Consider the following 14,398-nt stretch of genomic DNA (forward strand, 5'->3'; position numbering starts at 1 on the left):
CTAGCCACACTGGCCTTCTCGTACTACTTTTACTTTCCGGTGCTTGACTGCTCCTTCGTGCCACAGAGCTTTTGTGCATGCTCTTGCCTCTCAATAGACTCTCTTTCCTCCCGTTTTACCTATTAAATCCTACCTGCCCTTCAGAACTCAGCTCAAGCGTTTTTTATTTTTTTTCCCTGGGTCACATCCCATTGCAAATTCTACCTTATGGTAAAGCCATATGCATTATTTAATTCAACTAGAAAATATTTCCCCTAAATAGGTGGAAATGTGACTTTAAAATCAGCTTGAAACCCTATTGTAAGTATAGAGTTCTTTTTCTAATAAATTCATTTTCATTCTCACTTTAATAGCACTGGATATTACTATCTGCAACCGCCAGGTAAATTTTTCTTAAAAAAGACAATTTACTGCGTTCCCATAGACATGCTGAAACACAGACTCAAAGTATCATGACCCTGGAATTGCTTTCTATTTGTATGTAGAAAATAATCCATATCTTGTGGATTATTATATATCACAAAGCCTGTAATCTACTGTCTACAATAATAACCAGCTATACAAATCAGAATAGACCCCGTTTCTGGACTTGAATAATATTTTGTATTTGTAAGATGGGGCAAAGAGATGTTATATTATGGGTCATTTTTTAAAGGAAGCCTAGGCCAGCGCAGTGGCTCACGCCTGTAATCCCAGCACTTTGGGAGGCCGAGGTGGGCAGATCACAAAGTCAGGAGTTCGATACCAGCCTGGCCAACATGGTGAAACCCCGTCTCTACTAAAAATACAAACATTAGCCAGGCATGGTGGTGTCTGCCTATAGTCCCAGCTACTCAGGAGACTGAGGCAGGAGAATTGCTTGAACCTGGGAGGCGGAGGTTGCAGTGAGCCAAGATTGTACCACTGCACTCCAGCCTGGGCGACACAGCCAGACTCTGTCTTGAAAAAAGTAAAAATAAAAATAAATTTAAAAAACTAAAATGAGGCTAAAATAAAGTCGATCTTAGACTACTTTTTGAGTCATCTTGTCACTAACATGGCAACAGTTAATATTCGATACAGCTACAAATCTTATGGCTTAATATAAATGTGACTTTTAGTTTTGCTTTGCCATGTATTATTCTACTTTCTCATCTGTAAAGTAAGAGATTGTATAATATAATCACTAAGATTCCATGAGTCTATGGACCTTTAAAGCAGGGATAGGTTTTTTTCACCAGTCACATTGTTGTCCCATTGGGATTTGGAGCCTCTAAATTACATGTCAAATAATTAATAAATTTCTTACGTTTATCAATGCCTGGCTTTTTTGCATTAGAGATCCAGATGTGGAACAGACCAGTCCTATACAATAGGAACTCATTGAAGGGCTGTTTATATTGCCTTATTTCATTTGATTCTCACTACTCTTTCAGTATTTTGGGGGAAAAATGGGGCTTGGAAAGTTAAATGGCTTGCTTAAGGTCACATGATAAGTAATGTGATAGAACTAAAATAAAACCATATCTTCTAACTCTCAAGAATTTTTCTATTGCACTAAAAATAGTTTGCAAGGTTCATGTGGCCAGCATTCTAGAGCTGAGGCTAAATTTTATCACATTATCATTGTCATCCAAGATTTTCTTAAGTTCCTACAGTACAGGGAAAAATAAAATATTGCCTTGTCTAGGAAAGGCACACATCTCATTTAGGGAGATCACACTAAAAAGATCATGAACATATTTTCAAAATATAATGTGTTTGAGCTACTAAAAATGGAGGATTTCTAACTAATGATCTGTAGCAAAAGTCCATTTATTTGCTGTAATCTATGAAAAGAAACTTTTTAAAAAAGAATTCATCTTTCTTTCTCTGCTGGAAGCTTAGCCTAGCTGAACTGATCTTGTGTTGTCTTTATGTCTATGTTATTTGTCAAGCCAAGCAGAGGGATGTTCAGTGGTTACAGTGTGAAGTCCAAACCTCTAATTTGGTAAACTAAAAACAGATCACTAGAACAAGTAGAATGTTACGGCACGTCTTTTGTGTTGAATAGAAATATAACTGTTAATCTCTATAAAGGATTTTCCTGAATAATTTTTGCAATATGTATGTTGTGCGCATGTCACATATTCAGGAAATCCAAACAAACTCCAGCTTCAGGGCTCATGGGTCTCCTTAATACTCTCACCTAGGATTCTAACCTGGAGAATGTGTTTTCTTGTCCATGTCTCTAGCTCTACTGTCCATTTTGCCATCTCAAATTAGACACACCCACACACACAGTGTCTTAAATGTTTAAAATCTTAACTTATTAATATTACCATTACTTTTTGCACAGTTCTTCAGAGTTGAGAAATTCGGTAGCTGGATGAATTTTACAACACTTCAGTAAAGCAGCTCTCACTACCGCCCTCTCAGTTTTACATATGAAGTCACAGTTCAAGTTAGAAAGTAACCTACCTATCTGAGGTTATGCTGCTTGTAATTTTCAGAACAGGAAACTAAGGCCAAGATGCCTTACTCTATGTCCTCATCATGTAGTTCACTAAGCCACACACATAGGTAAATGGCATTATATAGTTCAATTTTTAAATTCTGTTGTACCATATTTTACATGGTAAGTAAAAAATAATTCAAAATGGATAAGAGACCTAATCATAAGACCTGAAACCATAATACTGCTGGGAAAGAACGCAGGGGAAAAGCTCCTTGACGTGGTCCTTTGCGATGATTTCTTGGTATCACACCAAAGCTCAGGCTACAAAAACAAAAATAAATAAAAGGGGATATGGAATATGTCAACCTAAAAAGCTTCTACACAGCAAAGGAAACAATTAACAAAATAAAATAGCAACCTACCAATTGGGAAAAAAATGTTTGCAAACCTCATATCTGAGAAAGAGCTAATATTCAAAATTTATGAGGAACTCTTACAACTCAATGGCAGAAAAGCAAATAACCTGATTTAGAGAACAGGCAAAAGTCCTGAACAGACATTTCTCCAAAGACATCTAAAATATATGGCCAACAGATACATTAAAAGGTGCTCAACATCGCTAAGCATCAAATAAAAGCAAATTAAAATTGCTTTGAGATATCACTTCACACTTCATAAGGATGGCTATTCCAAAAAGACAAGTGATATAATAACAAATGTTGGTGAGAGTATGGAGAAAAGGGAACCCCAGTACATGGTTGGCAGGAATGTAGATTGGTGCAGCCTTTATGGAAAACAATATGGAAGTCCCTAAAGAAATTAAAAGTAGGGCTACCATACAACCCAGCAATCCCTCTTCTAGGTACATACCCAAAAACGATGAAATCACCACCTTGGAAAGGTATCTACACAGTCATCTTCACTGCAGCATTATTCACAATAGCCAAGATATGGAAACAACCTAAGTGTCTGTCAACAGACAAATGGATAAAGAAAATGTAGCTATACACAATGGAATATTATTCAACCTTAAAAAAGAACATGGAGGGACCTGGAAGACATTATGCTGAGTGAAATAAGTCAAACACAGAAAGAAAAATGTTACATGATCTCACTTACATGTGGAATTTTTTAAAAGGTCAAACATACAGAGAAAGAGAATAAAACTGGTTCACAGGGATGGGAGAAGGGGAGGAAATAGGGAGATGTAGGTCAAAGGATACAAAGTAGCAGAGATTTATAGGATGAGGAAGTCTAGGGATCTAGTGTACAACATAAGGACTATAGTTAATGAAATTGTATTGGGGATTTTTGTTAAATAAGTAGATTTTAGCTGCTCTTGCCATAAAAAAGTAACTACATAAGACAATAAATACCTTAATTTGCTCCACCATAGTAGCCATTTTAATATATATGTGTATATATCTCATAACAGCATGTTGTAAACCTCAAATATGCATAGTTGACATTAATAAATCATTTTCATTAGGCCGTTGCCTGGTACACCCCTATCCACTGGAAGCAAGCATGGGAAAAATTAGATACTGACATTGAATTCAACAGATGTTCAGTAGTATCTCCAACATTCCGGAAGCATATGTTTCAGTGGACTGCATCTACAACTACAATAACTAAAGAAAAACAAGATCAACCTAAGGAAGATATCTCAAATTATCAGGTGGAACAAGCTCAAGTTTTTCTTAAGAGGTAAGGGTTGTTTGGTTTGTTTGTTTTAATGGGTCCTTCCCACAATTAGTAACTGAGCATGTGGGAATGACTGGATGACAGATGGATGTGTGATGTATAAATTAAATCAATAGTGATTTTTGGAAACTACTATTTTGAATAGAACTCATAGGGAAAACATAAAAACAGAACGAGCAGGTAAATACTCATGGGGCAATGAAGGCTGGTGATCTTAACTAGATAGTATTGAGATGCCTCTGGCCATTTCACTTTTCATGGGCACTGTTACAAGAAACAAGGCTGCTGCAGAGAGGGGAAGAGGTGAGGTATTCCCAAGTCTTTAGAGGTGCTTAGGTAGAGGGAGAGGTGCATCATCCAGGAATTTTATCTTGGATCAAGAACTGCCTGTGGACAGAGGTGCAGAATATATTATTCATTTGTAGGCAAATGCTTCTGAAGTTATAATAGAAGTTCTGCCCGCAAAGTTTAAAAAGTCGTATTCTCTTGGTCTTGAAATATGCTTTCACTTTAATTGTGCCTTCAACACTAATGCCACAGCATAAAATGACTTTTGAGTTCCATTTAGGCTTTTTTCTTTTACAGAGAGAAGGAAATCCCACCAACCGTTTTCCCCAATCGCAGCCCTTGGTGCCAGAATCCTTATGTCTCTGCACATCCTTACTGTCCTCTGATTGAACCACACAATACATCCACCACTGGAGGCAACTTGGATAGACAGCCCAGGTCTCCGTCAACCAGACCTAATCGAGCCTCAGGTCAGTTAAAAGAGTACTTGTTCCAGTGGAGTGTGCGTGTGTGTGCATGCACATGTGTTAACTAGTGGGTTAAGTGGTTAAAACTTGCTAAGTGTTAAAGATGATTCATATTCTCAAGAATAGATGGCTCTTGAAGTATTGTAAACCATTCACTTACATTTCCCCTAGCACAGTGTCTTCCAGTGTGCTAGATAAATATCTGTCCTTGATAAATATCTGTTGAATGAATCAATGAATCAAAAGAACAGAGTGGCCAGCAGAAGTATGTATGATTCTTGAAGTTCAATGAAAAATACTTTTGTTTTTTCATTAGGCAGCAAAAACTGGTCTTACAAGTTATTCTGTGTGGAAAAAATTTCATCTTTTCCAAATACACTCTGACGTTAATCCCCAATTCTTTCTCCATCAGATGTTTGTTAAGTCCTCTAAATAAAGCTTTTAGAGTTAGTATGATTAACACAGGCTCTGTGAATGGATTTTAGGAAGTCCATGCACTTCCTACATTTAGTACAAAATTGTGTGTCTATATGATTTTTTCTGGGGAGAGAGTCCATGAAGTTCATCAGATGTCCACAAGTATTTAACAAGAACTGGAGTAGAAGAACATAAAGTCAAGAAGGAACCAGACCCTAAACTATTGGAGAAAGCCTGTTTAATACACCAGCAATATTCTTGTGATGTTGTAATGATTCACAAACTTTGACTTAGGAAAGAAGAGCTTGTTTTTTTAAAAAAAATGAAATCTTAAGCAGGATCCCCATATATAAAATTCATAGGTGAGGAGGATGTAGCAATTTCCACTGCTCGTGACCCCCTTATTCTTCCTTTTCCCTTTGCCTGTTATCTTTAAGACACCACAAAATCACAAGACTCTCCATGAAACAATATGACAACCATTGTGTTAATATGCTAGCACATCATTGGGAAGTAGCACCCCCAAAATACTACCTTTCAGTAGTGGAATGATGGAAATTTTGTAAATTCTTGAATATATTTCTTTGTCATAAAATTGTGTACCATGTAGCTCTATGCCTGAGTTTCCTCATCTGTAAAGATATGGGTCTGAAATTGAAGGCCTTTTTGGCAATAAACTTTGGGCATGTGTGTGGGCTTTAGATGTAGATATATTAGATAGATGTAAACAACTTTAGCCCTTTATAATCGTTAGTACTTTATGACTTAAATTTGAAGCTCTCAAGAAATACATTTATTTATGTTTTTCTTTAATTAATGATAACCTTCATTCTTTTACTTATTCCGAACAACTTATTTTCCAAAGAAATTTGATTTCAGAATTTTTGAGGCACTTTTCTATAATATAATGGTGGCAACTCAGCTTGATTATTCAATAACATTTGCTATTCAACACAAAACACTTCACTGTATGTGCATATTTTGTAGTAGTATATTCAAAGATAGTTGCTTTGATACCTCTACAGTCTTTGTGCATCATTATATATAACTTTTTTATTTTTCCATTCACTAAATTTTCGGTATGAATAGATATACATCAGAATTTTATGATTTTTCTTTCATTTCTACCGCAAAAGATGGCCACAAAGGAAAGATGTTATGAATGATTGGTTGCTGATTGATTGAATCAAGTAATCCCTGAATTACCAGTTCATCTCCTTGAAAGTATATGTAACATGATTCTTCAAGGGAAAGTTACATGGTTTGTTATTTTTAATTTGCCTGCTACTGGAAAATTTGCCACCATTAGCACACACTTAATAGCTGGCAAAGAAAAAAAACAGACAAAACAAAAAATAATTATACTTGGAAGTTGTTCAATCCTCCTCCATTTACCCTACAATAATAAATAGGCTAGTTTGCTGAGTTACAGAAGAATCTTAGAAAGAAATCTATCTTCTATCTGAAAATTGTTGCCTTGTTTTAAACTGTGTCTCTCAAGTATGCTACAGAAGAGCCTAGAGACTAACAAATAGGAAAATTTTAAACAAACATCTATACACCGTACTTCCAACTTATGCTAAACACATTTTGTCTTTAAAAACATGTTAAAATACACCAAGTATAACTTTAAAAGCACCCATATGTTAATCATGCAGAATGAATGCATGTTAACATTTTGTTGTATTGTTTCACATTACCAAAAAGAAAAATTCATAAATTTGAAGTTCCCTTTAATTGTATTTACAGTTCTGATCTGATATTGGAATTAATCATTCTGGTTCTCATTTTGTACTTTGTTTACATGCATATGGATCCATAGATATATGTATATATTTAAAATAATTTGTGTGTTTTTAATTTACATAAATGGCATCATGCTAAATATGCCTCCTCTTTCTGACTTACTATAATTTGGGAGATTTAACTATAGTAACATAGATAGACCTAATTCAGTCACCTTAGTTATTATATAGTATTTCATTATACAAATTTACTGTATCTTGTTTTTTCCCATTAATGTTTTTCTCATCAACAATGTAGATGAAAAAATTTTTAATTTTTTTAAATTTTCTTTTTCACTTCAAAAAAATTTACCAAGTCTTTGAATGCATCCAAGAAAATGTTATATCTGTGGCAAGGCAATGATTATCCTTGTGCCTGTCTACTTGTGCATACATACAAAGGTTCCTTTGGGGTTCATACCTAAACTTTTAAAATCTTCTAAAATTCCTACATGTACTTATGCAGTTGTATTGTACCTGTATCTTCAACTTTACTAGATTTTGCTAAACTGCTCTAGGAAGAATTTTGCTAATTTATACTCCCACCAACATAGTAAAATATTTCCCATTCCCCTTATTCTCACCTAACTTTATACTGCCAGAATCTTAAATTATATGCCAATCTGATGGACATTAACTACTAATTTATTATCTTAATGTGAAGTTCTTCTTTAATAGTGGTGTTGTGCATATTTTCATATGTAAAAAAATAAAAGGTCTTTCCCTATCTCATAATAAAAAAATTATATGCTTACATTTATTAATTTTGGGGGGTATCCATTCCCTCCAGCATTTATCCTCTGAGTTACAAACAATCCAGTTATATCCTTCAAGTTAGTTTAAAGTGTACAATGAAGTTATTATTGACTGTAGTCACCTTATTGTACTGTCAAATAGTAGGTCTTATTCATTCTTTCTTTACTTTTTGTATCCGTTGACCATCCTTACCTCCCTACAACCCAAGTCCCCCACTACCCTTTGCAGCGTCTGGCAACCATCCTTCTACTCTCTATGTCCATGAGTTCAATTGTTTTACTTTTTAGATCCTACAAATAAGTGAGAACATTGTGTGTTTATATTTATCTCTGATAGTTTTTCCAATTTGCTTTTTGTATATGTCTTTAATATATTTGAAGTTGTTTTTATGTATGGTATGAAATATTGACCTCAGATTTCTTCCATATGGAAAACGATTTGTCTCAACACCAGAGAGAGTGTCCATCATGTGCACACTGATTTCTAATACCACCTCCCTCCTATGCTTGGGTCTGGGTCTGTGCTCTCTAGAGTATTCTGTTGATCTATTGCTGTGCCAATAACACTGTTCCTGTTGTTATTCATCTATAATCATTTTTTTGCTCTCTTCTTGCTCTTCCCTGTCAGTGTCATTTGGCTTTCCTTAAACTTTTTACTCGTCTTTACAAGAAACATTTTTACCAAGTTTTATATGGAAAAACCATCTTGTTGGTAGTTTGATTAAAATGGTAAGAAATTTAAAGGTCATGTTTAGAGAAAGTTGGTATCTTTATGATACTGAGTCCACGGTACAGGAAATCAGCTGTCAATTCATTCAGATTTCTTTCATGGCTTTCATTGATACTTTGTCATTTTTTTTCCATAAAATTCTTGTACTTTTTTGTTAGATTTCTGACCCAGGCAGGTATATTGATTTGTTGTTATTGTTGCTACTGCTTTTGAAAATGCTATCTCTTTCTATAACATTTTTTTCATTCTTTTAAAGAAGAGGAAAATTGTCTTTGGATATTGCTCATGTTTCAACACATGTTCTGAACTTTTCAGTTTTAATAGCTTGTAGTCTCATGGTTTTGTTATTGTTGTTGTTTCTTTGTTTGTTTTTGAGACAGAGCCTTGCTCTCTCACCCTGGCTGGAGTGCAGTGGCACGGTATCAGCTCACTGCAACTTCCATTTCCCTAGTTGAAGTGATTCTCGTGCCTCAGCCTCCCGAGTAGCTGAAATTACAAGTGTGCGCCACTACACCCGGCTAATTTTTTTATTTTTAGTAGAGACAGGGCTTCGCCATGTTGGCCAGGCTGGTCTCAAATTCCTGACCTCAAGTGATCTGCCCTCCTTGGCCTTCCCAAGGGCTGGGATTACAGGCATGAACCACCGTGCCTGGCCACATTGGTTGTTTTATCCCCCTCTGTATTGTACAAATGTGTACAAATGACATCCTTTCTTTCCAATACTTGTAAATTTATATGATGTTCTTGCATTAATGCATTGGCAATAATGTGAGATAGTTCCAATGAGCATGGCCAACTTTGTCTTATTCATATTTTTAATCAGGATGCATCTAAAGTGACGTCATTTAGTGGAAGGTTTGCTGAAAGTCACCACTGAGCATTCATTTTGCCGAGAATTTGTTCCTGTGGGAATTAATGCACTACCAAAGCTCTTGCCATAATTGCTCTCTCTGTCTCTTTCAGAAGAGTTCTCACTCCCATAGCTTTAGGAGTCACCACACCTTCTACCAAAAGCCTGGTAAGGTATCCTCCCCCTATCGTAAGAGGAATCTGATAGCAGACGTCAAGAGGAAACATTTTTCACCTCCTTATAAATTCCACTATTATTTTGACTTCACAAATAAGAATTTAATAAGTGGTGGACATAGAAAATTTTCCACCTTTGAATCTTTTTTTAATGTTATGAAATACAGAAAGAACAAAAAAGACACTTCTCAACCCACTTCCCCAAGTAAAAAATACTAATATGTTGCCATATTTGCACTAATTATTTTTAGAATAAGCATTATATGTCAAACAAAAGTCTCCCAGATTTCTTTTTCTAGTCCTAGTCCTATTCCCCTCCTTCGTTCCCTGAAGCAACATCCATGAACTAGATATATTTTTTCTTTTTGCTATAGTCTTGTTTGTTTTTTGTTGCTTAACTCAAATCTAACTTCAAATTCAAACATTTTCCCACTATCAACTGTTGAAGCTCAAAAACTCATCTGTAGCTACAAATATGTATTTCAAACCTACATAACCAAAGCAAATGTTGCAAAAGGCAATATTGATTTTTCTAAGTACAACAGATTCTGATATTTCCTAATCTTTTATTTCATTTTAAAATACTTGTCATGACCTTCTAAATTTATTTCATAACCAATAGAGAGGGCAAGATTTGCTGTTTAAGAAACATTGCTTTAGAAATATTTACAAAAAGACGAGAGCAACGGAAAAGACTCAGGGGAAATAGCATTGGAACTAAGGTATTGAAGGTTGAATAGGAGTTATTCAGGTTGAAAAGAGGGTGGGCAAAGCATTCTGAGTAGAGGAAACGGTACATATTAAAAGCACAAGGAGGTAAGAGTAAACTTTGGGTTCAGTGAACAGTGAGAAATTGTATCCGACTGAAATGTAAGTAGAAATTGAGGTGTTAGCCCAGAAAGTTTGGTAAGGACTAGATGTTAGAGGTATGTGTACACCACCATGTTAGAGTTTTGAATGTATTATGAAAATACTGAGGAGGCACCAACTGGATTTTAAATAGGTGTCTCATATAGTTAGATCTGTGTTTGAAAGTGAACTTGAAAAGCAATGTGAAAAATGGAGTAGGAAAGATTCCAAACTCTTTATCTCCAGCCCAACATTCTATTCTGAACCTCTGATTTATGAGGCTAATTGCTTATAATCTCAGCTGGATGCCCTACAAGTGTCTCATTCTCAGAATGTTCAAAACAACTCATCATCATTATCTTTCCCTCAAAGTCTGTCATTCCACTCACTGATTTTCCTTATATAAGTGAATGCCATTCAGAAACCCGAGGTATCCTCATGGTCTTTCTCTACTCCTTTTCCTTCCTCAACTCCCAAGTATAATCAGTTCTTGTTTATGTATCCTAAACATTTCTTCTCTTACTTAAAAATCTTCATTCTCTCCCTATTGTCCTCATGGTGGAGTCCAAACCCATAAAATTGTTTGAGTATCTTTGAGCCTGGGCTGGCCTATCTGATCACACATTTGCCTTCTTGCATTCTATGCTTTAGCCATCTTGAAATTCTTTCAGTTCTTCAAACACACCCTGACTACCTCCAGGCCTTCACACATTCTCTCACCCCTCCTCTTCTCATGGATAATTCTTTTTCATCCTTAAAGTTTCTACTTATATGTCACTACCTCCAAAGTACCCATCTCTGGTCCCCACCAAATGAGTTTTTTGCTCCTAATATGTGTTCTCAGTAATATCTTACACTTATCAAGCGAAGCGTTTATTGCACTGTATTGTAAATTCTCTTCTATCTCTGGACTATAAGTGTTAAATTGCTTTTATTTTGCTCATCTTTTTGTCACTTGCACCAAACTCAGTGCGTGACATATGGGAGTTAATATGTGTATACTGAAGGACAGACTGGAAAAAAGACACTGAAGATTTTTAAATGGCATCTCATACAGTTAGAATGGTATTTTAATGAGAATTTTGGAAGCAATATAAAAAATAAAGTGGAGTATAAAATATCCCCAAATCTAGGAAAAAAAAAAAGCAGTAAGGAAGAAGCAAAGGATAAGAAAAGAAAGGAACAACAACAACAACAAAAGATGAGAGAGAAAGACCAAGCACAACTCAGTCTAGCAGAGTTGTAATTTGAGTCCCAAAAGATGATGGAGACATTGAGAGAGAACAATATTTAAATAAATAATGGAAAAAAATTCTCAAAAACTGATACAAAGACATCAAGCCACAGAATTAAGAACAATAATAAATCCCAAGCAGCATAAATACAAAGGAAACCACATCTATGTACATCATAATAAAAGTTGAGGAAACCAAATATGGTAGTCATAAGATAATAGAATGAGAGCCTCAACGTGCTAGCAGAACTTCTAATCCTGAGTTCTATATTAAGGAAAAATACACCTGAAAGGGTGAAGGTAAAATAAGGACATTTTCTGACAAACAAACCTGGAAGGATTCATTAATGCCAAATCCACACTAAGGAAATGCCAATGGAAATACTTCAAATAGAAAGAAAATTATCCCACATGAACACGCAAAGCTATAGGGAGAAGCAAAAAAAAGAAAATGGAAACAATAAAAACGTGAACAAACATAAATGTTTACTACACAAAACAATACTGATGTTGTCTTACAGGGTTTTAAATTTAGATAAAATTTAAATACATGACGGCTGTATAGTTTCCTAGGGAGGGCTGCCTTCACAAAGCACCACAAACTTGATGTCTTAAAATAAATTTATTATCTCACAATACTGAGAGAGAAATCCAAAAGCAAGGTGTTGGCAAGGCCATGCACACTTTGAAGACTTTAAAAAATTATCTTTCCGGCCGGGCGCGGTGGCTCAAGCCTGTAATCCCAGCACTTTGGGAGGCCGAGACGGGCGGATCACGAGGTCAGGAGATCGAGACCATCCTGACGAACACGGTGAAACCCCGTCTCTACTAAAAAATACAAAAACTAGCCGGGCGAGGTGGCGGGCGCCTGTAGTCCCAGCTACCCGGGAGGCTGAGGCAGGAGAATGGCGTAAACCCGGGAGGCGGAGCTTGCAGCGAGCTGAGATCCGGCCACTGCACTCCAGCCTGGGTGACAGAGCTAGACTCCGTCTCAAAAAAAAAAAAAAAAAAAAAAATTATCTTTCCTTGCATCTTCTTAGTTTCTAGTCATTGCCGGCATTCCTTGATACTCCTTGGCTTATTGATCCATTGCTGTAATTTCTGCCTCTGTCTTCATATGGCCTCACTTCCTGTGTGTCTGTGGCCAATTTCTCTCCTCTTTATAAGAACACCAGTCATTGGGTTAAGGCCTATACTAATCCACCACGACCTCATCTTAACTTTATTACATCTCCAAATACCCTATGTCCAAATAAAGTCACGTTCACAGGTTCCAAGGGTTAGGACTTCAACATATCTTTCAGGGAAACACAATTCAATCCATTACAACAGAAATAGAAGAAAAGTTGAGAGAAGACTAAATGGAGTTAAAGTACTCTAAATTTTCTGTTTTGTCCAATAAGTTGTAAAAATAGCAACTTATACTAGACTTTAATAAATCAAAAATACATGCTGTAATATAGAATGGAAACTAAAAGAATAGTATAAGAATGTCGGCCTGGCACAGTGGCTCATGCTGGTAACCCCAGCACTTTGGGAGGTCAAAGCAGGCAGATCACCTGAGGTCAGGAGTTCGAGACCAGCCTGGCAATGTGGTGAAACTCCATCTCTACTAAAAATACAAAAATTAGCTGAGCATGGTGGTGTGCACCTGTAATCCCAGCTACTCTGGAGGCTGAGGCAGGAGAATCGCTTGAACCCAGGAGGCGGAAATTGCAGTGAGCTGAGATCGCGCCATTGCACTCCAGCCTGGGCAAGAAGAGTGAAACTCTGTCTCAAAGAACAAAAAGATATATGTCATACTTTCATTATCATTCAGTTAAAAATATATAATTTCCAATGTAATATCTTCTTTGATACAAGGGATATTTGGGGAAAATATATCACCAAGAAATTGAGTTTATTTCAGGAATGCAAAGCTGATTATAAAGAGGAAAATTATATAATCATCTCAAAGTAAAAGCATTTGATAAAATATTCACTCCATACCCACGAGAGAACATTAGAATATTAGGACCAGAAAGAATTTTCTTTTTTCTCTTTTTGTTTATTTATTATATTATACTTTATGTTCTAGGGTACATGTACACAACATGCAGGTTTGTTACATATGTATACATGTGCCATGTTGGTGTGCTGCAACCATTAACTTGTAATTTACATCAGGTATATCTTGTAATGCTATCCCTCCCCCCGCCCCCAACCCCACAACAGGCCCAGGTGTGTGATGTTCCCCTTCCTGTGTCCAAGTGTTCTCATTGTTCAAATCCCCCCTATGAGTGAGAACACGTGGTGTTTGGTTTTCTGTTCTTGAGATAGTTTACTGAGAATGATGGTATCCAGCTCATCCATGTCCCTGCAAAGGACATGAACTCATCCTCTTTTATGGCTGCATAGTATTCCATGGTGTATATGTGCCACATTTTCTTAATCCAGTCTGTCATTGAGGGACGTTTGGGTTGGTTCTAAGTCTTTGCTATTGTGAATAGTGCTGCAATAAACATATGTGTGTGTGTGTCTTTATAGCAGCATGATTTGTAATCCTTTGAGTATATACCCAGTAATGGGATAGGTGGGTAAAATGGTATTTCTAGTTCTAGATCCTTGAGGAATCACCACACGGTCTTCCACAATGGTTGAACTCATTTACATTCCCACACATTGTAAAAGCATTCCTATTTCTCCACATCCTCCCCAGCCCCTGTTGTTTCCTGACTTTTTAATGATC

General features: G+C 36.2%; 1 protein-coding gene across 2 annotated transcripts in view; it reads left to right on the plus strand.

The window, feature by feature from the left end:
- Positions 1 to 14,398, plus strand: part of LMNTD1 (lamin tail domain containing 1) — a 243,623-nt gene that overhangs the window by 124,329 nt on the left and 104,896 nt on the right. For both annotated transcript variants that reach the window (XM_011946991.1, XM_011946990.1), the window contains 2 exons: positions 3,906 to 4,123; positions 4,706 to 4,878. In XM_011946991.1, the coding sequence (XP_011802381.1) occupies positions 3,906 to 4,123; positions 4,706 to 4,878 (391 nt within the window). The remainder of the gene's footprint in view (positions 1 to 3,905; positions 4,124 to 4,705; positions 4,879 to 14,398) is intronic.

The sequence above is a fragment of the Colobus angolensis genome, unplaced genomic scaffold (assembly GCF_000951035.1).
Source record: "Colobus angolensis palliatus isolate OR3802 unplaced genomic scaffold, Cang.pa_1.0 Scaffold256, whole genome shotgun sequence".
Lineage (NCBI taxonomy): Eukaryota > Metazoa > Chordata > Mammalia > Primates > Cercopithecidae > Colobus > Colobus angolensis.